Source organism: Salvelinus namaycush, chromosome 27 (assembly GCF_016432855.1).
Source record: "Salvelinus namaycush isolate Seneca chromosome 27, SaNama_1.0, whole genome shotgun sequence".
Taxonomy (NCBI): Eukaryota; Metazoa; Chordata; class Actinopteri; order Salmoniformes; family Salmonidae; genus Salvelinus; species Salvelinus namaycush.
In genome coordinates, this window is record NC_052333.1 from 14,930,203 (window position 1) to 14,953,540 (window position 23,338).

The 23,338-nt window shown below is 44.3% G+C and overlaps 2 protein-coding genes across 2 annotated transcripts; one reads left to right on the top strand and one right to left on the bottom strand.

Annotated features, from left to right (window-relative positions):
• Window positions 1-1,364: 1,364 nt before the first annotated feature.
• tomm7 (translocase of outer mitochondrial membrane 7 homolog (yeast)) lies at window positions 1,365-6,205 on the top strand. Its single transcript, XM_038966772.1, has 3 exons — window positions 1,365-1,547; window positions 4,555-4,603; window positions 5,764-6,205. Exons 1-3 carry the CDS (start codon window positions 1,445-1,447, stop codon window positions 5,777-5,779), a joined length of 168 nt encoding a protein of 55 aa, XP_038822700.1. The 5' UTR covers window positions 1,365-1,444; the 3' UTR covers window positions 5,780-6,205.
• Window positions 6,206-8,743: 2,538 nt separating this feature from the next.
• On the bottom strand, window positions 8,744-11,190 carry LOC120022750 (interleukin-6-like). Its single transcript, XM_038966741.1, has 4 exons — window positions 10,697-11,190; window positions 10,440-10,556; window positions 10,042-10,185; window positions 8,744-9,596 (listed from the first exon to the last, which is right to left on the bottom strand). The coding sequence occupies exons 1-4, from the start codon at window positions 11,108-11,110 to the stop codon at window positions 9,342-9,344; spliced, it is 930 nt and encodes a 309-aa protein (XP_038822669.1). The 5' UTR covers window positions 11,111-11,190; the 3' UTR covers window positions 8,744-9,341.
• Between the last annotated feature and the right edge of the window lie 12,148 nt (window positions 11,191-23,338).

The window sequence follows — 23,338 nt, forward strand, 5'->3', positions numbered from 1 at the left end:
CTACCTTTAACTGTGGTGTTCTATGTACGGCAGACAGTGGTTATAAATGTGGTATTTTCCTACGAGAGGGAGGGAGAGCCAGTAGTTGTTCGAGCCGTATTGAATCTCCTCAGTGTTAAAGCACAAGAAGAATCCAACCCAAACCTGCACGATATGTGCCTGATGCCCAAACCACACCACCACCAAACCGAACACACCCCTAGGCCTAGGAGTAGTGGGTATAAGGGCTAGGGAATATTGGTATGCTTATACAAGCTAGGAAATAGGTTTATAGGAGTTGGTTTGGGATTAGGCCTGTAAACTGTCCTCTCCAATCCCTTTCCACTCTGAAGTGTCAGTACAGTAATGTTGTGTTTGGTTGATCTTTATTGAGTGATTGGTTGATTTAACTTATTATTATATATATTTTTTATGTTAACATGAACTTGACTGTGTTTGTCTGTTCTCTGGTTCATCATCACCTGCTTTATAACATAATGGAAATTGAGGATACAGACAAAGAACTTGCTCCCTTTGAGGAGAGGCGCACTGCTGACTGGCGGAACATTTTAAGTCAACGATTGCACGACAGTCACACTCCATTTGGTGGCAATGAAGTTCACTGTGGTGCGGATGGAGAGAAGCGTGTTGGGTGTAGGTCATGTGCTACTGGACATCTGAATGCAGAATAACGTCTGCCCTACTGGAACCTTTGTACTAGAACCAGTGTTCTCAGTCTGTCAGTGTTCTAGATCTGTTTTATATTCATACGGTGGAACAATAACAATCATGTTTCTGTATTCTGTTGCTTTATGGAATGTCATGAATCTGTACATATTATTGTTGGACTTCAGTTGTTGGTTTGGCCTTTCTGTCTGAAGATAATGCTCTGTTAGAGCTACTCTCTGAGAATAAAATTGTTCTATATTTCACTATATGTCTGACCCTGTTCTTCATCATACACACATTTATTTTACTCTCCTTGTGAGGACCAAATAATTTATTCCCATTCAAAATCCGATTTTCCTTAACATAACCATAATTCTAACCCTAAAATAGCCTTTGTCCTCTTCCCACTTGTCCGATGAATTTTCTTGTTTTACTGTCCTTGTTTTACTGTCCTTGTGAGAACACAAGGATAGTAAAAGCAAAAACAATCATCCTAACATGATGGCCTAGCTCTCAATCCAAAACATCTGAGTGAAATTATGCAGCCATCTTATGTGTATGTATGCATTTATGTGTATTTATGATAATTTTAGGCGAAATGTTGATTTAAGTATGAGTTTGCTACTGTAGGCGCAGATTAACATTCCCATTGCGCCCACAAAGTGGCGCTCGTCATATTTCTGATTGAACCAACTATCGCAAAAAATCTAAACCACCTGCCTCGCTTTACGGCCATGCGTCGGCTTCCTCTTTTTCACGTCCTTCAGAACCAGAACCAGTGAACCAACTAGCTACCATGGCGAAGCTCAGCAAAGAGACCAAGCAGCGGCTACAGACGGTGTTTCAGGCCGGACAGTTCGTCATCCGCTGGGGTTTCATCCCCACGGTGCTCTACCTTGGTCAGTATATGGCAAGTCGATTAGCTTAGCATGATAGCAGTTCGGGTAGGGGGATATGTCCAAGTGACAGTATTTGTACTGTTGTGGTATGTTGCTAGCTATAGGTAGCATGGTTGAGATTTGTTTATGATTAACAAATTCAAGTTAGGGAAACCTCGTTTGTGTAACGCGACCACTGCATGCATTTGGAATTGCATAATCAGTTGTATGTTTTTCCCAATTTCGGTTAGCTAAACTACGTCCGAAAATGTATGGAGATTTGTGGCCATAGTGTGACACGGGGACTGTCATATAACAGCTAGCTCACAGTGGTCAGTGAGGAAACGAAGCCAGTGAGACATTTCCTGAATTAGCTACCGCAGGAACACCCCAGCTGTCAAGGGAAACTAGCTAACTAAAATTAGGCAAAACACACATTTGGGACTCCTGCTGTTGGTCGGTGTGTTTGTACGACTTTGCGTGTTTCTCGGGTGAGATCTGAGGTCTCCCACGGGAGAAACCAAAGTCTTAACCATAAACCCAGCGTTTCCCAAACTTTTGCCCTAGCACTACAGAGCTGATAAAAATAATCGAAACTTGATGAGTTGACTATGGGTAAATCAATTTGAATTCAATCACTTTTTGACAGCATCCCTTTAGATTTAAACAACTTTCGATACGTTTGCCGATTGAAGAGGTTTGACTTGAAGGGCAAAACATTCAGGAGATTAAAGGGGCTCAAAAAGGTGTGCGTTTTGCATACCCCACCATGAGAAATCTGTCTTCATCACTGGAAAATATAAACGGTTGCGTTTGATATCATTTAAAAGCTTAGTGTTGTCAAACTATTTTATTATAGTCATTTTTAAACCTTTTAACGTCAATAATCTAAAAACGTGTAAACTCAGATTTTTTTCATATTAGCAAATGTTGTTGCTTAGACCCTATTTCACATCATCTGAGGTTTTTGTGTTGTGCCAGTTGAGACATGCTCTTGAATACAGGGTAGGTGTCATTTCAATCATAGAAATAAACTTTATAGAATTGACATACCTTCAGACCACTGCAATTTAGCTGGTACACCAGTGACATTTTAAATGAATCAATGTTGAATGTCAAAGGAGAAAGGGTCCATTTTATATCACAAAATATGATTTCCCCCCCCCCCCCCCAGAACTTATAAAATGCTTTGACAACCATCTATCTTTTCCAATGATGAAGACATGGATCTCTTATGGTATGGTGGGGTATGCAAAATTCAGCCCCTTTATCTCTCAAATGTTTTGGCATTCAGGTCCAAAAAGTCACTTTATGAGCGCTTCTACAATGGGTATGGAAGGTTTGGTGAAGTTCAAAAGAGGCCTTCAAAAAGGGATTGAATTCAAATGGGTTTACCCTTATTGGAATCAGCGGTGTAGTGCTAGGGGAGAAAACAAAATGTTCACTCGATGGGGTCCCCAGGACCAAGTTTGAGAAACGCTGTGTTATCCCAATAGGAAATTCCTTCTTGGGTCGAGGGTGAGACTGATTTTGAGACTGTGAGCCCGACTTTCTGCCTTCTGTCCATCAACCCCTCTCTCTACTTCTTTCCTTCTTCAACCTCTCCTACTGCCTTCTCACTTTCTACCCCTCTCCCTCTAACTGCATCCCTACTTTCCAAGTGTCCCTCTATGTGCTAACTGAGGATCAGTGTGTGTGTGTGCGTGCATCATGACCTGTATTCATAGACCAGTGCAGATTGCTATTGTCATCAACCTGCTACAGGCCGGGCTAATGTTAATGCTAACCACAGCTAGCCCATGATAGGCCACGGAGGACCCTGCCAGTTTCGGTACCTGATCAGTAGTTACATTTAGCTCCAGGGTAGGATGGAAATAGTTACAGCTTCTCTGGGAGGGAGATAATTACACGGGGGAAACCCTGAGTGTCTGCCACAAGCTAGCATGGCTACACAGTACACAGACACATACGCTAACTATCTTCAGAGAAAGTGATGGGGAAACCCAGAATATCTGCATGTGTCAGGAATGAGGACGTTGATGCAATGTTCTGGTATGAGTGAATGAAGTGTTGCAGAAACAGAAATGTGACTTATGATGAGTTCATTCATAGAGCATTGCTGCTATTTTCTTTTCCCCTCCCCCCTCTCTCAGGTCCAATAGTAGGTATTGGAGACTAAACACCAGGGTTGGGGTCAGTTTGAATTTAAGTCAATCAATGCAGGAAGTGATTGGAATTTGAAATGAACTAATGGAAATACCCAAAAACTTTGGAATAATATTTTCTCAATTTCGGGTTTATTGAGAAGCCATTTTTTTCAATTTCTGAATTGGAATTTCAGTTTACTTCCTGAATTGACTGACTTAAATTTGAGCTGACCCCAACCCTGATGTGTTTAGTCTCTAACGCCTACAATTTACTCAACCCTGAACAGTCAGAAGCAGCGGGTGGCTGTCCTATCGCTTCTGACCAGAAGATTGGCTGTCATAATCAGTTAATTTCTCGAAGATTCTAGATGTTTAATCGCCACCATTCGTTGACACCCACAGCTTTTAGCCTTTCATCTTTGCAATATGTCTTAGTTATTAGGGTAGTCAGTTCCAACATTCAGTTTCCTTCCCAGACATCTTTATTGGACCACAGTGAGAACTGCTGGCCAAAAGGGATAAGAGAGAGGGGAAATGTGAGGGAGAGATTGGGGTAGACGGAGAGAGAGAGAGGGGTGGGTGGGAAAATCCCAAAGCTGTCCGTCTGAAGCTCCAGTTCGGAATGTTATGACACGTCAAGAGCTGGCCACGCAACACGCATGTTCACCTCTTCTCAGGAACACGCTACTGATGCTAGATAACTACATCACTTGTGTTTGAGTCAGAGGATATGATGGAGACTGTTTTATTGGAAAACCGCTCCGATATGAACAGACGTCACGTTACGCAGGCTTTGAAAAACGAAGCTCGGGAGTGCAATTAATGTTTCTACAACGATTTGCTTCTCTTCATCTCTGCTCTCTTTTGTTTTTGATGTACAGGTTTCGCACGAGGGGGGGATCCTGGTATGCCGGAGCCCAACATCCTGAGGTGCGCTGTCTCTGTCGGTCCATCTCTGTGTGTGTCTGTCTGTTTTTGGTTTGGCCATCTGATATAGGGAATGTTAAGTTGGCTGACGTTTTACATGCCGTAACCAGTTGTGCTATTTTGTTAGTTTTTTTGGATTGTTTGTAACTTATTTTGTACATAATGTTGCGAACCATCAAACAAGCAAAGCGTCAATGCACGATTAAGATTGAATGCTACTACACCGGCTCCGACACTCGTCGGATGTGGCAGGACTTGAAAACTATTACGGACTACAAAGGGAAACCCAGACGCGAGCTGCTCAGTGACTCAAGTCTACCAGACGAGCTTGATGCCTTTTATGCTCGCCTCGTTATTGTTCTACTTTGTGTTATTATTTTACTTTAGTTTATTTGGTAAATATGTTCTTAACTCTTCTTGAACTGCACTGTTGGTTAAGGGCTTGTAAGTAAGCATTTCACGGTAAGGTCTACACTTGTTGTATTCGGCGCATGTGACAAAGTTTGATTTGAATACGGTATCATGACGCAGGTCAAAGTAGTTAAATACATACGGAATAGTGTGTCATGGCTCTGGTCAAAGTAGTTAAATACATACGGAATAGTGTGTCCATGGCTCTGGTCAAAGTAGTTAAATACATACGGAATAGTGTCATGGCTCTGGTCAAAGTAGTTAAATACATACGGAATAGTGTGTCATGGCTCTGGTCAAAGTAGTTAAATACATACGGAATAGTGTGTCATGGCTCTGGTCAAAGTAGTTAAATACATACGGAATAGTGTGTCACGGCTCTGGTCAAAGTAGTGCATTTATATAGGGAATAGGTAGCAATACATTAATAAGATAGTTTACTCGGCCGTTTACCATTGTTAGAAATGGTCATGGTTCCTGTCTAAGTGGGCGTTTCTACTCGTGTGAGCATGCTTTTCCTGCGTGATCTCATGGTTCCTCAATAATATCTGGCATGCTCACGCAAGAGAGGGAATAGCTGGCTCTGGTCTACTTATTGTGCCCACCTGTCCCGGCCAGAAAAAAATTGCCAGTGAGATGTCTCACCCTGTGGCACCCCCTAGATGAGGGAGTGGGGTGTCTTGCTTTCTCTACCATCTCTGGCCATACCATTAAGACAAATATAACCTCTGACCTTGTTTTCTCTCTTCCAGTCTGCTGTGGGGCTGAGGACAACCCTGACCCACCCAATCACCTCCTCCCACAATGGTCATGTGACTCCCAGCTGTCACCACGGAAGTGGATGCCATCTTTCCCTCACCAATTTCTATATGGCTCATATATTTTAGGCTGGTTGGAACTTTCTTTGTCACTTCATGTTTGGGTCGGAGACCTGAAGCGCTGAATTCCCTCTCACTCTGAAACACCAAATGGTGTGATGGACATCTTATTCTGAAACTGCACCTTACTGCTTGGTGATGGACTGTTTTTCTCTCATTTTGTTTCCTGACAGTTTGGAAACATGTAAAACCTAGTCTTTTCATTTGGTCATGGATCTGTGTTTGTCTGTGTACCTTAAATCATCCTGTATAAAATGTCTGCCTGTTGGTTGAAAATGGACCTGAGTTTGTCTATAAATCACCTTTTGAGAGAAGATTACTGTTTGTTTAGTTTGATTCCCGAATTATACCGTGACATTACATTTTTTTCATGGAACCTCCTACACATTTTTATGGGCCTAATAGTAGTCTAAAGCCATCCAGTAAATGGTAAAAAAACAAACATTTAACTTTTTCATTTCTCATTAACACAACCAGTCATGACGTTTTCATCTTACTAACCTTGTTTCCATTCAACCTTTTTATGGGGGTAAAGTACATGTCGGGTAAAAAAAGTCATGACTGGCCTGGTGGAAACAACATCTGTCGTCAACTTTCCAAATGTCGACAAAGCAAAATACGCTAGACAAAGTGTGATCTTTTTGTGTCTGTAAAATGAATTATGTGAGAAATGGTGGTGGAAACACCTTTATGCGCAAATATTTATATGATAACCCATCATATCGAAGTAACTTGGAGTCACGGGATGATATGGTGTGTGGTCCTCCAACTACGACTTGGGAAAATGTGCATTTTTATTAGGCTACAGATTAAATAACTTACAGTACATTCGGAAAATATTCAGACCCCTTGACTTTTTTCAAATTTTGTTATGTTACAGCCTTATTCTAAAATGGATTAAATAATTTGTTTCCCTCATCAAGCTACACACACAATACCCCATAATGACAAAGTGAAAACAGGTTTTTAGAAATGTTTGCAAATGTAATAAAAAAAAAAATGTATTCAAACCCTTAGCCATGAGACTTGAAGTGTGAGCTCGGGTACATCCTGTTTCCATTGATCATCCTTGAGATGTGTCAACAACATGATTGGAGACACCTGTGGTAAATTCAATTGATTGGACATGATTTGGAAAGGCACACACCTGTCTATATAAGGTCCCACAGTTGACAGTGCATGTCAGAGCAAAAACCATGAGGTGGAAGGAATTGTCCGTAGAGCTCCGAGACAGGATTGTGTCGAGGCACAGATCTGGGGAAGGGTACCAAAAAAATTCTGTAGCATTGAAGGTCCTCAAGAACACAGTGGCTTCTATCATTCTTAAATGGAAGACGTTTGGAACCACCAAGACTCTTCCTACACCTGGCCGTCCGGCCAAACTGAGCAATCGGGGGAGCAGGGCCTTGGTCAGGGAGATGACCAAGAACCCGATGGTCACTGACAGAGCTCCAGAGTTCCTCTGTGGAGATGGGAGAACCTTCCAGAAGGACAACCATCTCTGCAGCACTCCACCAATCAGGCATTTATGGTAGAGTGGTCAGATGGAAGCCATTCCTCAGTAAAAGTCACATGACAGTCTGCTTGGAGTTAGCCAAAAGGCACCTAAAGGACTCTGACCATGAGAAACAAGATTCTCTGGTCTGATGAAACAAAGATTGAACTTTTTGGCCTGAATGCCAACCGTCACCTCTGGAGGAAACCTGGCACCATCCCCACGGTGATGCGTGGTGGCAGCATCATGCTGTGGGGATGTTTTTCAGGGACTGGGAGACTAGACAGGATTGAGGGAAAGATGAACGGAACAAAGTACAAAGATATCCTTAATGAAAACCTGCTCCAGAGCACTCAGGATCTCAGACTGGGGCGAAGGTTCACCTTCCAACAGGACAACGACCCTAAGCACACAGCCAAGACAACGCAGGAGTGGCTTCGGGACAAGTCTCTGAATGTCCTTGAGTGGCTCAGCCAGAGCCCGGACTTGAACCCAATCTAACATCTCTGGAGAGACCTGAAAATAGCTGTGCAGTGTCGCTCCCCATCCAACCTGACAGAGCCTGAGAGGATCTGCCGAGAAGAATGGGAGAAACTCCCCAGATACAGGTGTGCCAAGCTTGTAGTGTCATACCCAAGAGGTCTCAAGGCTGTAATCGCTGCCAAATGTGCTTCAACAAAGTACTGAGTAAAGGGCCTGAATACTTCTGTAAATTTGATATACTTCATCAATAAATACAAATATTTAGAAAAAAATCTAAAAACATGTATTTCCTGTCATTATGGGGTATTGTGTGTAGATAGTTTTTCCCCTTAATTAATTTCATACATTTCTCAACATGTAGACTAGCTTATATCTGCGAGCTTTTGGCTAGAGCGCAGATGTCAAGACCAGAGTAGGCACATTTGCTATTTAACGCAACAGTTTTTGTGACAAAACTATCGGTAGAGTTGAAAATGCGAACACATTGAACTTTAGATTTTTATTCAGTATATGAGAACTTAAGTGAAAAACACCACTGGTGGTTAAATGAAATCTCTCCAGTTGGATGGAAACCTAGCTACTGTCAAACAAATATCTTAAAATAGGCTACCTTCGCATGTTCGTCCACTCAAATAATTCCATTCACTCATGCCGTTTGATGAATGGAAAAAGGCATCTGTTAAAAAATACCATGTCATTGAGTCAACACACTCTTGTCGCCTGAATTAATGTATGCGTCTTGCTGACCAAATGACACCTACCGATAAGTGGAAATTGAAATGTTTTGTTGTGATGACCACATGTGAGAATAACCATCTTGTTGAAACAATGTTTGGTGAACAACATAGGAGCAACACATTTCTCTATTCTCTCAGATACCATTTATTATTCCTCTTTATATCCAAAACATTTGTCACAGTTAGAGCTGGGACGATGAACTGACAATTATCGACACCGACCATACTGATCACTTATCGCAGGCGTTTTGCTGATATCGTTCATTACGATAAGTAGCCTATACTAGAGAAATGTGAAGTTTGAAATTAAATAAGTTTGCTAATATGGTTGGTTGTTAATTGGACAATTGAAGGCTACAACGATCAAACTAGTATTAGTCACAATCAATGTAGTCACTAATGTGCTGTAAAGGCACTTAGAGATACATTTAAGTCTGTGCTTGAAATCCATCAACATGTCATCATTAGAAAAATACATTGAGTCCATTTGTGTGAAAATAAATAACACTATTTGCTATAAAAATATATAAATATGTTTTTTTATAACAAGTTTCTCAAAAGTTGGGTACAAGAGGCACAAAGCTGCTCGAGATCAAATAAATTAATCAGATTAAATAAATTCAATACATTTTTCATCTCAACCATAAAAACATGAATAAATATATAAATAACTTTGTTTTGAAGTTCAGTCAAGTATTACATTCAAAAAATAAACAGCTGATTCAGAGAATAAGACATCAGTGCAGGTTTTTACTCCAAGCCTGATCTAACACACCTCTGCCCACCATTGTGATGTCATGGTTACTGGCAGCCTTCGCCCCTCTTCCCCATGCGCGGAGGGCTGTCTTGGTGTCGACCAGGAAGTGACGTAGTTCCCTAAGGATGGCGTGAACGCTGGTCTTCGTCTCCCACTCTGTCCCTGTAGACACCTCACCCAGCACACGCTCCCTCTCACTGGCAGACAGGTCCTCTACTACCTCAGCAGCCTTCATCTGGAGAAAGAGACAATACATTAGGTAATCTGTGTGCCACAAGATTGTGCTAAATCCTAGGTATCTGGTGGAACTAAAGCAAGTCTGGGAAAATCTGCCCACAATGAAAGTCAACTTTCTAAAGAAAAGGGTATTTAAAGGGGTAATCTGCAGTTGCTACATCCATTTTAGGACCAATAAATAAATTATATGTAGTCATTTCTTACTCCAATGTTTGTAATTAAAAAAAAAAAAAAATCATTTTGATATCATGGATGGTCAGTCCTTGCATCCATAGCTCTGTCTATGAATTTGATAGTTACATTTCTCCAGGCCCATCCCTCAGCTCTTTAGCAAAACAGTGGCGGTGAGGAGGTTTGTTATTGTTTCAACTGCAGATTGCACCTTTAAGTAGTATAATGATTGTATTTAAGTAGTATTATAACATAATATTACTATTACATACCTTCTCTTTGAACAGGCCTATCAGGACAGTAGTCTGGTGCATGACAGAGGGGAGCAGGGTGGATTGTGGGTATTCAGCCTTAACGTGCTGGAGAAGAACATGGTACACCTGCAGACCATGACTGATCTTCTGCAGACATGCCTCCTATAGGAGAGGAAAACAAATACTTTCAATCAATTCATCAAAAAAAAAATGTACTCCCTAGATTCATCTAGAAGGAAGGAACAAGGAGAGAAACCAGACTCAAAATGTTAGCCAGTAAAGATGTCTGCATGATGCTGCCTCAAGGTTTCATTTCTAGGATTTTTCATTTAGATCACAAAAGGAATACCTTGGCTTCATGATTTGGACTTAATTCCAGACACCGGTCTTAGCCATTCATTCAACTTTATCTATACCTTGTTGTAGTTTGAGGTGGAGCAGGGGGTCTTGGAGAGGTGTGTGGGGATGGAAGGGACCTGGTACTGTATGAACGATGACATCTCTTCCACGGGCTTCTGAAACTCCTCCACAAACTACAACACAAGGAGGAATAAAAGTTATACTTTTCAGATTGGTTTAATTTATTATTTTCAATGTTAGTATTGTTGTTTTCAATTATAACGTTTGAAGAGCCATTTACAATATAATACAAAGTACATGTAAAACAACTCACCTGTTGGTCTCGGAAGTTGATCACTTCCTGAACGAGCAGCTTGATCACCTTGATCGCGTTCTCCCATATCGGCGGCGCGCCCGGTTCACCGGAGAACGATTCTACCGCGAGCTCCTCTCCAGAGGTCCAACCAGGCGCGCTGGGCACGGGACTCCCGTTAACAGCCATCACCACGAGCACCGAGAGGAGTGAGAGGTCTGAATGAAGGAGGAGAGCAAGAAAGGAGTGAGTGATAAAATACAAAACACAACCCAGTTTATTTGACCAGGTAGAACGGTAGAATAGTGTGACGTCAGACTTACAGTGTGTAGAAGTCATGTCCCAGGTAATTATTTTGTCGGTGCTGTGTCCAGTGACTCTTGAGTGATGCTGAAGTTGGTAGGCTTGTCTGACGGATGCTACATGCGCCAGCATTTATATTCTTACACATTGCAAGTGTTTCCTCATCTCCTTCCCCTCACCCCTCCCCTCTACTTTTTTATCATCTCTCCATCATTATCAGTCAGAGATATTGTTTTCGTCCCAAATGACACTCTACTCCTACATAGTGCACTAGTTTTGACCAGGGCTAGGACTTTGGTCAAAAGTAGTGCACTAGGGAATAGGGTGCCATTTGGGACAGAACTTACAAAGATATTACTACAGGAAGTCTCTAATGGAGAGATATTACTCTGTCATCATATAACCTGTAATGTTACGCATGTCACCAGGTCTCTACTCTGCACCATGGAACACTCAGACAGGTAATCAAGCCTAATAATCTAGAATGCAGGGTTGGGGTAGTTCTCTCAATGCATGTGTTTAATCAAATTCAAGAATTAAGTTCCGTTCATTCTTGTATTCTGTATATTTATGCAACTCAATGAGAGGTAGAAGAGATGTGAGGATAGGGAAGAAGAGACAAGATAAAGAGAGGAGAGGTGAGGAGAGAGGAATAAAGGTGTGTCCCTTGTCTTGTAATATGGGGCTGCACCCCAGCCCCACAAATTATTCATAATCTAATAGGGCTATTTTGTGCTGTCATCAGGGTGCAACAATTCTAGTGGTTTGGGAGCATCATGGGGCAGTTTCACTTCACTAAGAAAATTCCCAGAAAACCCCTTTTAAGTGTCCTTCTTTTCGAAAGACATTAATACAGCGCATTTGGAAAGTATTCAGACCCTTTCACCTTTTCCACATTTTGTTACGTTACAGTCTTATTCTAAAATGTATTAAATAAAAAATTGTCCCCATCAATCTACACACAATGCCCCATGATGAGAAAGTAAAAACAGGTTTTACGAAATTTTTGCAAATGTATTAAAAATAAAAAACGGAAATATCACATTTACATAAGTATTCAGACTAGTGGTGCAACGGACCGTAGTTGATCCGTGATCCGTACGGATCACCCCTCACGTTTCGGGCACGCATGTGAACCGCAGATCAATTGCAAAGTTTAACCATCATAGTGTGAAATACAGTTTTACTGCCGCTGTTACTTTTTAAAGTAATAATTCCCCAAATTTCGATGCAGAGTTGCAGTGAAAAGATAAAGACAAGACAGATGCGTGCTGTGTTTTACTCTGAAACCTGAAGGTTGATTTGGTCATTTTTTAAAAGCAGTTGTGTGTACTGTTCACGTGAACGGGGCATGTTGAATTTGAAGGAATCCTGGTTGCAAAAAGAGCGGTGACAGCCATGACTAGCGGAGAAGCTGAAGAACTGGAAAAGCCTCTCGCTTCATTTAAGTCTCATGTATGGGAGCATTTTTGCTTCCCTGTCAAATATGATGACGGAAGAAGGGTGGTGGACAACATCATCACGGTGTGAAGGCATTGTGCCGCAAGAAAGCCGTATGATCATGGAAATTCATCGAGCATGGCCACACATTTAAAGCGTCATCACCCTGGTGTGTCAGTGACGGGAGCCAACTCAGCCAAGAGACAACAACTTCTCACTTCGACATTTAAGCAGCCCTTTGCTGCAGAATCAGACCGGACTAAAGCCATCACCAAATCTATTGAGATGTTTATCGCTGCAGACATGAGACCATATTATGTTGTGGAAAACAGCACTTTTAAAATACGGTGAAAGGGCTTGAGCCAAGCTAGGAAATCCCCTGGCGCACCCACTTCAGTATGAAGATCGTGCCAGATCTTTATGAACAGGAAAATATCAGAATTGAGCACTGAAACTGCACCGTCTGTGTCTATGATCCTAACCTCTGAAAACAAGGATTCTACAATCCATGGCCCCAAGTGAGGAAGACAGCACCATCACTAGAGATGTCAAGGCTGCCATTAGAGAGGACCTGAACCCCAGATACCCCCCTAATGTACAGGACTACCTTCATAGATCTACTGCACTGGATCCAAGGTTCAAGTCCCTGTCTCACCTAGACCCTGCCCTACGCTGGAAAACATACAGTGAGCTCACCACTGAGATTGTGGCCACTGAAGAGGTAAAACAATAAATAAGAGTGAATTACTTACATAGTAAATATACTGCAGTCTAATCTTAGTCAATGCTATTGCTATTAGAAACATACATTTTTGATTTGGAATTACAATGGCTTATTAAAAGTTATTTCCACAATTATAGTTCTATGAAATATTAAAATAAATCATTAGTTTAATAGATCAAGTAATTTTTTCTGCAGGGTCAAGCCACAGAGCCGACAGGAGCAGACTCAGAGGCATCTCCTCACAAAATAATTTGGCCATGAAGGAGCTTTTCGGGGAAACCTTTATGAGCAAGGACACAGGCAAGACGTTTGCCAACAGTATCAAAGAGGAGGTGGCATCCTACAAGGCAGCAAGCAGCATTCCAGTGGATGGTGCTCCACTGGCACGGTGGAAAAGCAATGAGTGTAAATACCCTCACATTGCCATGAAGGCAAGACGCTACCTGGCTGTGCCTGGCACTTCCGCCCCTAGCGAGAGGGTGTTCTCCACGGCAGGGGACATAGTGACTGCAAAGAGGTCTACCCTCTCCCCAGACTATGTAGACATTCTCATCTTTTTGAAAAATAATTTGAAGTTATAAACTCAGGTCTGCTTTGCTTTCTGTCTTTACTTTTTTTTGATGACGTGGACACAGGCTAGTTTTTCATTCACTATTGTTTAAATGAAGAAGTTATCATGCCTCATATTGCACTTTAATTGAACAATTGAGTATTGAATATTTTATTTTAATATTTTATTTAAACATTGAAACGTTCCTTGCTTCAAGTGTTCTTTAAGTAATAAATGGAAAGCAAAGTTATAGTTGTCTCCCCTTTTTTTGTTGCTGATCCCGAAAAACGATCCGATCCGTGACTCAAAACCGTGATCCTGTAACGGCTGTCGTCTTCCTTGTCTGAGGAGGATAAGTTAGAAGGATCGGAGGACCAATGCACAGCGTGGTAATTGTTCATCTTACTTTAATAAGGGTGAACACTCAAAATACAAAACAACAAAAGTGACAACCGAAACAGTTATATCTGGTGCAGACACACAAAGACTGAAAACAACCACCCACAAAACCCAACACAAAACAGGCTACCTAAATATGGTTCCGAATCAGAGACAACACAAAACACCTGCCTCTGATTGAGAACCATATCAGGCCAAACACAGAAATAGGAAAACATAGAAATACAAACATAGACTGCCCACCCCAACTCACGCCCTGACCATACTAAATAAAGACAAAACAAAGAAAATAAAGGTCAACGTGACAGATCCGCACCGTGAGTTTTGTGATCCGTTGTACCACTAATTCAGACCCTTTACTCAGTACTTTGTTGAAGCAATTTTGGCAACAATTACAACCTTGAGTCTTCGTGGGTATGATGCTACAATCTTGGCAGACCTGTATTTGGGGAGTTTCTCCCAGTCTTCTCTGCAGATCCTCTCAAGCTCTGTCAGGTTGGATGGGGAGCGTCGCTGCACAGCTATTTTCAGGTCTCTCCAGAGATGTTCGATAGGGTTCAAGTCCAGACTCTGGCTGGGCCACTCAAGGACATTCAGAGACTTGTCCCAAAGCCACTCCTGCGTTGTCATGGCTGTGTGCTTAGGGTCATTGTCCTGTTGGACGGTAAACCTTCGCCCCAGTCTGAGGTCCTGAGCACTCTGGTGCAGATTTTCATCAAGGATCTCTCTGTACTTTGCTCCATTCATCTTACCCTCGACCCTGACTAGTCTCCCAGTCCCTGCCGCTGACAAACAACCCCATAGCATGATGCTGCCACCACCATGCTTCACCGTAGGGATGGTGGCCAGGTTTACTCCAGACATGACGCTTGGCATTCAGGACAAATAGTTCAATCTTGGTTTCATCAGACCAGAGAATCTTGTTTCTCATGGTCTGAGTGTCATTTAGGTGCCTTTTGGCAAACTCCAAGTGCTCGATTGCTCAGTTTGGTCAGGCTGCCAGCTATAGGAAGAGTCTTAGAAGAAGTTTGGAACTACCATTTAAGAATGATGGAGGCACTGTGTTCTTGGGGACCTTCAATGCTGCAGACATTTTTTGGTACCCTTCGCAGGATCTGTGCATCGACACAATCCTGTCTCGGAGCTCTACAGACAATTCCTTTGACCAAATGGCTTGGTTTTTGCTCTGACATGCACTGTCAATTGTGTTCCAAATCATGTACAATCAATTGAATTTACCACAGGTGGACTCCAATCAAGTTGTAGAACATCTGAAGGATGATCAATGGAAACAGGATGCACCTGAGGTCAATTTTGAGTCTTATAGCAAAGGGTCTGAATACTTATGTAAATAAGGTTTTATGTTGTTTTTTTGTGTCTAAAAACCTGTTTTCGCTTTGTCATCATGGGGTATTGTGTGTAGATTGATGAAGAAAAAATATAATTTAATCCATTTTAGAATAAGACTGTAACATAACAAAATGTGGAAAAAGTCAAGGGGTCAGAATACACTGTATACTGTACATGTACAACAGCTATACTAAAAATATGGTCCATAGTGATTTCAAAAGTAGTGTTTTCTTATACAGTTTTGGGGGACCCAAAGTATGATTGGTCAAAGTACATTTTCTTCACTCCTACACTTCACTTTTTACATTTTGACTGTTAAAAATGATGACTGTTATGTTTTATCAGAGGGGAGAGAAGAACGCACACACACATATCATTCACATTTGTCTATTTCTTATTTTTTCAAAGTAATGTGTAATCAATTCAAATGTATGCAGAATAGGAAAAATACATATTGAGTCATATCTAGATCCCTGGCAGACCACAGATAGACATCTGCAGTGACAGAGGAACACACTGTCACCTTCATCTGCTCCTGTTGACGATGCTTCACACACACACATTCAAGCTTGCATGCACTTGTCACAAGTGACACTGACTCTTACTAAACCAGACTGCCAATCTCTTTATATTACATATCAGCATGTCTTATTGTCTGATATGCCTATTTATGATATCAAGTCCTAGCTTCTCCCTGAAGCTAGGACAGCAGAGTCCCTGCCCATCTTGTATGGTGTGCTGTGATTCCACAGATTGACATGGACTAAAGTGACATTGAGACAGCTATTGCCAATTCCCTATCACCTCCTCCCTCCCCAAAATGAATTGCTAATTGCTAAGCACGCCACAAAACTAGAGTAAAAAGGAACTGGAACCTTAACTTCAGGACGCCATTCGGACCGGTGACCTTTCAACGGACGTATGTGTGTATGTCCACCTCGTTGCTCCTGCTGCCCCTCTCAGCTGGTCACCTGCTGTGGATAAAAGACTACTCATACAACGCTCTCTATAGCACCACTAAAGGAAAATACTTATTTCCAGAGTGTGAGTGTCACTCTAATTGTTGGCTAATACAGTGAATTTGGAAAGTATTCAGACCCCTTCACCGTTTCCACATTTTGTTATGTTAAAAGCCTTATTCTAAAATTGATTAAATAAATACAAATCCTCATCAATGTACACACAATACCTCATAATGAGAAAGCAAAAATAGTTTTTTTAGACAGAAATAGCTTATTTACATGTATTCAGACCCTTTGCTATGAGACTCGAAATTGAGCTCAGGTGCATCCTGTTACCATTGATCATCCTTGAGATGTTTCTACAACTTGATTGGAGTCCACCTGTGGTAAATTCAATTGATTGGAGATGATTTGGAAAGGCACACACCTGTCTTTATAACGTCCAACCGTTGACAATGCATGTCAGAGCAAAAACCAAGAATTGTCTGTAGAGCTCCGAGACAGGAATGTCTCGTTGCACAGATCTGGCGAAGGGTACCAAAAAATGTCTGCAGCATTGAAGGTCCCCAAGAAAACAGTGCCTACATCATTCTTAAATGGTAGAAGTTTGGAACCACCAAGACTCTTCCTACAGCTGGCAGCCTGACCAAACTGAGCAATCGGGGGAGAAGGGCCTTGGTCAGGGAGGTGACCAAGAACCCGATGGTCACTCTGACAGAGCTCCAGAGTTCCTCTGTGGAGATGGGAGAACCTTCCAGAAGGACAACCATCTCTGGAGCACTCCACCAATCAGGTCTTTATGATAGAGTGGCCAGACAGAAGCCACTCCTCAGTAAAAGGCACATGGCAGCCCGCTTGGAGTTTGCCAAAAGGCACTTAAAGGACTCTCAGACCATGAGAAACAAGATTCTTTGGTCTGATGAAACCAAGGTTGAACTCTTTGGCCTGAATGCCAAGCATCATGTCTGGAAGAAACCAGGCACCGCTCGACACCTGTCATCCTACCTGGGTGCATACCTGGTTGCCAGGGGTACCGGCGTTGGAACTCAGCGATGAGGCCTGGGTCCAGGATGTCCCTAGCGGGGACCCAGCACCTCTCTTCCAGGCCATAACCCTCCCAGTCAACCAGGTACTGGAATCCCCTGCCCCGCGGTCGAACATTCAGGAGGCGCCTTGATGAGACGGGGGAGAGGGGTGGGCCTGGAAACAAAGGGCTGTGGGACATAGGTTTAATCCTAGACATGGGATGTATAATCCTAGAAGTGGGATGTATACGGAGGGTACGGGGCAACAGAAGACGAACAGCAGAGGGGCTAATGATCTTGGAGATGGGGAAAGGGCTGATAAAACAGGGGGGAAGTTTGCGGGACTACACCCAGAGGGGCAGATCTCGAGTGGACAGCCAAACACAAAGCCAGGGTCGAATGGCAGTCCGCTTGTTGCCGATACCTGGAGGTAGTCTTGAGAAGAGCCGGCCGGGCTCTCTTCCAGGTATGGCGACAGCGGTGGACAAACATCTGGGCGGAGGGTATACCAACGTCTTCCTCTTGCTCTGGGAAGAGCGGGGGCTGATAACCCAGGGAATGCTCAAAAGGCGAGAGCCCGGTGGTAGAGCAGGGGAGGGTGTTGCGGGCGTATTCAACCCACATGAGTTGCTGGCTACAGGTGGTGGGGTTGGCGGAGACAAGGCAGTGAAGAGTCGTCTCCAGGTCTTGATTGTCTCGCTCCAACTGGCCGTTGGAACCCGGTGGACAGGCTGGTCGACGACCCAATGAGTGTGCAGAACGCCTTCCAGAACAGGGACGAGAACTGAGGACCCCGGTCGGAGACCATGTCCACCGTGAGACCATGGATCCGGAAGATGTGCTGCAACATGAGCTGGTCTGTCCCTTTGGCAGAGGGTAGCTTGGGGAAAGGAAGAAATGGGCGGCTTTGGAAAACCGGCGGCTTTGGGACTGTGAAGGACAGGCAGTGGTTGAAGGAGACCAGCCGGAGCGTGCCGAGGAGTCTTGTTTTGTGCACAGATCGTGCAGGCGGCGACGAACTCGGAGAGTTCCATGGTAGGCCACCAAAAGCGTTGCCGCACAAAGGCCAGGGTCCAACGGGAGCCCGGGTGGAAGGTAAGCCTGGAGGAGTGGGCCCACTCCAGGACCGAGGGGGGGACAGCGTCAGGAACAAACATCCATTTATCTGGGCCCCCCCCGGGGTTTGGCTGGGAAGGCTGTGCCTCACAGACCTGCTTCCTTATTCCCCAGCTGAGGGTCGTTGCCAGGCACGAGGTGGGCAGGATGGTCTCAGGGTCCGAGGGTGTAGCAGTGGGGCTATAGCGGCATGACAGCGCATCCGGCTTGATATTCTTGGATCCCAGTCAGTAGGAGAGGGAGAACTTCTTAGGGCTGCAATCCCGTTAACGGGATCGATATGACAACAGCCAGTGAAAGTGCAGGGCGCCAAATTCAAACAACAGAAATCTCATAATTAAAATTCCTCAAGCATACAAGTATTTCAAAGATACACTTCTTGTTAATCCTACCACAGTGTCTGATTTCAAAAAGGCTTTACAGCAAAAGCACCACAAACGATTATGTTAGGTCACCACCAAATCACAGAAAAACACAGCCATTTTTCCAGCCAAAGACAGGAGTCACAAAAAGCAGAAATAGAGATAAAATTAATCACTAACCTTTGATGATCTTCATCAGATGACACTCATAGGACTTCATGTTACACAATACATATATGTTTTGTTCGATAAAGTTCATATTTATATCCAAAAACCTCAGTTTACATTGGCGCCATGTTCAGAAATGCCTCCAGAATATCCGGAGAAATTGCAGAGAGCCACATCAAATAACAGAAATACTCATCATAAACTTTGATGAAAGATACATGTTTTACATAGAATTAAAGATAAGCTTGTTCTTAATGCAACCGCTATGTCAGATTTCAAAAAAGCTTTACGGTAAAAGCACAATATTCAATAATCTGAGAACAGCGTTCAGCCACAAAAGCAAGCCATACAGTTACCCGCTAAATTGTGGAGTCAACAAAAGTCATAAATAGCATTATAAATCTTCACTTACCTTTGCTGATCTTCGTCGGAATGCACTCCCAGGACTCCCACAAGAAATGTTCGTTTTGTTCGGTAATGTCCATCATTTATGTCCAAATAGCTAGTTTTGTTAGCGCATTTGGTAAACAAATCCAAAGTCACGAAGCGCGTTCACTAAAAGCAGATGAAATGTCAAAAAGTTCCGTAACAGTCAGTAGAAACATGTCAAACAATGTATTGAATCAATCTTTAGGAGATTTTTAACATAAATCTTCAATAATGTTCCAACCGGATAATTCCTTTGTCTTCAGAAATGCGATAGAACAGAGCTCGCTCTCACATGAACGCGCATGGTCAGCGCATGTTCAGCTCATGATAGACCTTACTTAATCCCCTCTCCTTCGGCCCCACTTCACAGTAGAAGCATCAGACAAGGTTCTAAAGTGGAAGCCGTAGGAAGTGCAAACGGACCCATATCCCACCGTGTATTCGATAGGCGATGAGTTGAAAACCTACAAACCTCAGATTTCCCACTTCCTGGATGGATTTTTTTCTCAGGTTTTTGCCTGCCATATGAGTTATGTTATACTCACAGACATCATTCAAACAGTTTTAGAAACTTCAGAGTGTTTTCTATCCAATACTAATAATAATATGCATATATTTGCAACTGGGACTGAGGAGCAGGCAGTTTACTCTGGGCACCTCTGGGCACCTTTTCATCCAAGCTACTCAATACTGCCCCTGCAGCCATAAGAAGTTAAACTGGGTGAAAAGCAGGGCCCACCTAGCTTGCCTGGAATTGAGACGCTTGGCGGTGCGGAGATATTTCAGGTTCTTGTGATCCGTCCACACAATGAACGGATGTTCCGCCCCCTCCAACCAGTGTCTCCACTCCTCCAACGCCATCTTCACCGCGAGAAGCTCACGATTTCCCACATCGTAATTCCTCTCTGTGGTGTTGAGGCAATGGGAGAAGAAGGCACAGGGATGTAACTTGAGGTCCAGGGCAGAACGCTGGGATAGGACAACCCCCACTCCGACATCCGAAGCATCGACCTCCACCACGAATTGACGGGACGGGTCAGGATGAACCAATATGGGAGCAGTGGTGAAGCGGTGCTTGAGGTCCCGGAACGCCCAGTCAGCAGCAGGGGACCACGTGAACGGAACCTTGGGAGAGGTGAGAGTAGACAGGGAGGAAGCCAGGGTGCTCTAACCCCGGATAAAGAGGTAATAAAAGTTGACAAATCCCAGGAAGCGTTGCAGCTGCACTCTGGACGTAGGCTGGGGCCGCTCTCACCGTCCTGGGATCCATCTGTACATTCCCTGCAGCAATGATGTAACCAAGGAAGGGGATGGAATTCGCATTTCTTCGCTTTCACAAAAAGCTGGTTCTCCAGGAGGCGCTGGAGGACGTGGAGCACGTGTTCTTGGGCTGAGTGGGAGAAAATGAGGATGTCGTCGAGTTACATGAAGACAAACCGGTTCAACATGTTGCGGAGAACGTCATTAACCAGGGCCTGGAACACAGCTTGGGCGTTGGTAATGCCAAGTGGCATGGCCAAGTATTCGTAGTGACCACTGGCCATGTTGAAGGCAGTCTTCCACTCGTCCCCTTCCCGTATCCGCACCAGGTGGTAGGCGTTCCGCAGGTCCAACTTGGAGAAAACGGTGGCCCCCTGGAGCGGCTCGAAGGCCGAGGCGATGATGTCATTGAGGCCCCGGTAGTCGATGCACGGGCGCAGGATTTTGTCCTTCTTCTCCACAAAGAAGAACCCTGCGCCGGCGGGGGAGGCAGAAGGACGGATACACCCCGCAGCTAGGGAGTCCTCGATGTAGGTCTCCATAGCCTTGGTCTCCGGACCCGACAGAGAGTACAGTCGTCCCCGGGGCGGTGTGGTGCCTGGGAGAAGGTTAATCACGCAGTCATAGGATCAGCGCAGAGGGAGTGAAGTGGCCCGGGCCTCACTGAACACCTCCCGGAGGTCCTGGTACTCCGCGGGAATGGCGACGAGGTCTGGGGAAACTTCCGAGGCCACAGGAAGACGTCAGCTGTGCTGACTTCAGACAATGGGTGTGGCAAAACGGGCTCCAATCCATGATAGCACCAGCAGTCCAATCTATGAGGGGATTGTGTCGCTGGAGCCAAGAGAATCCAAAAACCATGGCAACCTGAGGAGACTTAATTAGCATAAATTTGATTGCCTCGCTGTGGTTCCCTGACACTCGTAGGTTGATGGGAGTGGTATTGTGGGTGACCCGGCCTATAGAGCGTCTGTCCAGCGCTCTAACGTCCATGGGAATGGAGAGGGGCTGAGTGGGGATGCCCAGCTCGGACGCCAGGGTAGAGTCCAAAAAACTCTCATCGGCCCTAGAGTTGATGAGTACCCGGAGAATTTCGACTGGTTCACTCACAGCAGGATGGCATGGAAAGGGGTGCGAGTAAGGGGAGAGGAAATGTTCTCTGTATGGCCCACCAGAGTACTCGCCCCTAGCAGTGAGCCTGGTCTTTAGTGGACAGGAGGACACAAAATGACCAGTAGTCCCGCAACACAGGCAACTCTTTGTGTGAATCCGGTGTAGACGTTCGGCTGGGGAAAGCCTAGCTCTGCCTAGTTGCATCGGCTCGGGAAGAGGAGAACTGGCAGACTTCGGAGACTCTTGGGGAAACTCGGGTAGCCTCGGGTCCTCTTGGCCACGGAGACATCAGGGACTTCTGGGATGCCTTGGAGGCGAGGTGGAATCCTTGGGCGGGTGAGTGGAATTGGACCTCCTCACCTTCCTACGTTGCCGTAGCCGCCCATCAATCCAGATGGTCAAGGCAATGAGCGAGTCAAGATTCTACGGTAGTTCCTGGGCTGCTAGCTCGTCCTTCACTTCCTCCGATAATCCGTGCAGGAACGTGTCGAACAGCGATTCCGGGTTCCAGGCACCCTGAGCTGCCAACGGGCGGAAATCCACTGCATAGTCTGCCACACTGTGAGAGTCTTACCGAAGCTGGTGTAACTTCCGGGCAGCCTCTCTCCCGGACAATGGAGAATGATGGCTCCTTGTGAGGAGACGGCTGTGGAAGGACCACCTGGTCCCACGGATAGTAGCCCAGCCCGGCATATGAGTCAAGGTGATCAGAGGCAATTAAGCACAGCTGACGGTACTAATTACCTATTCTCTTCCCCCTAGAAAAGAGAGGAGGGAACCGGCAGTGGGGGAGAAGGGAGAAAAAAACAATGATTGCTTCTCCAAAGGAGAGGACTTACCAGATGGAAGGGAGGAGAGGACAAACTAACTCTTGGGAATGGCAACCACGGATCCGCACCACCACCCAAAGGGAGCTCTCCACAAACGGATATTTAAGGCGGTGACACACCCGTAATTTATGTTATAGTTAAAAGTTACTCACCTTGTGTTCCTTGTTCCTGTAAAGAAGATTTGTGTTTTCCTTGTGAGATCATCCTTGATTGTTTGAGAAGAAAGAAATACCTCAATAGAGAACTTTGTTCAATGTAAGAAAACCTGCTCCCGACTCGTTTATTCCACCTTTTCGCTTTAGAGCAACCTCAAAGTACTTGGTCCGCTCACACGGCATTGCGGAGCTGGTCCGAGTCTGCTGTGTCCGTCATGGCCAGTTCGTAATGTCAAGGCTCAGGAGAAGACCCAGATGCAGACTATTTCAAAGTAACAAAAGTTTATTGCAAAAACAGGGTGGCAGGCAAACAACAGGTCAAGGGCAAGCAGAGGTCAGTAATCCAGAGCAGAGTCCGAAAGGTACAGAACAGCATGCAGGCAGAGGTCAGTAATCCAGGGTGGTGTGACAAGGTACAGAACAGCATGCAGGCAGAGGTCAGTAATCCAGGGTGGTGTGACAAGGTACAGAACAGCA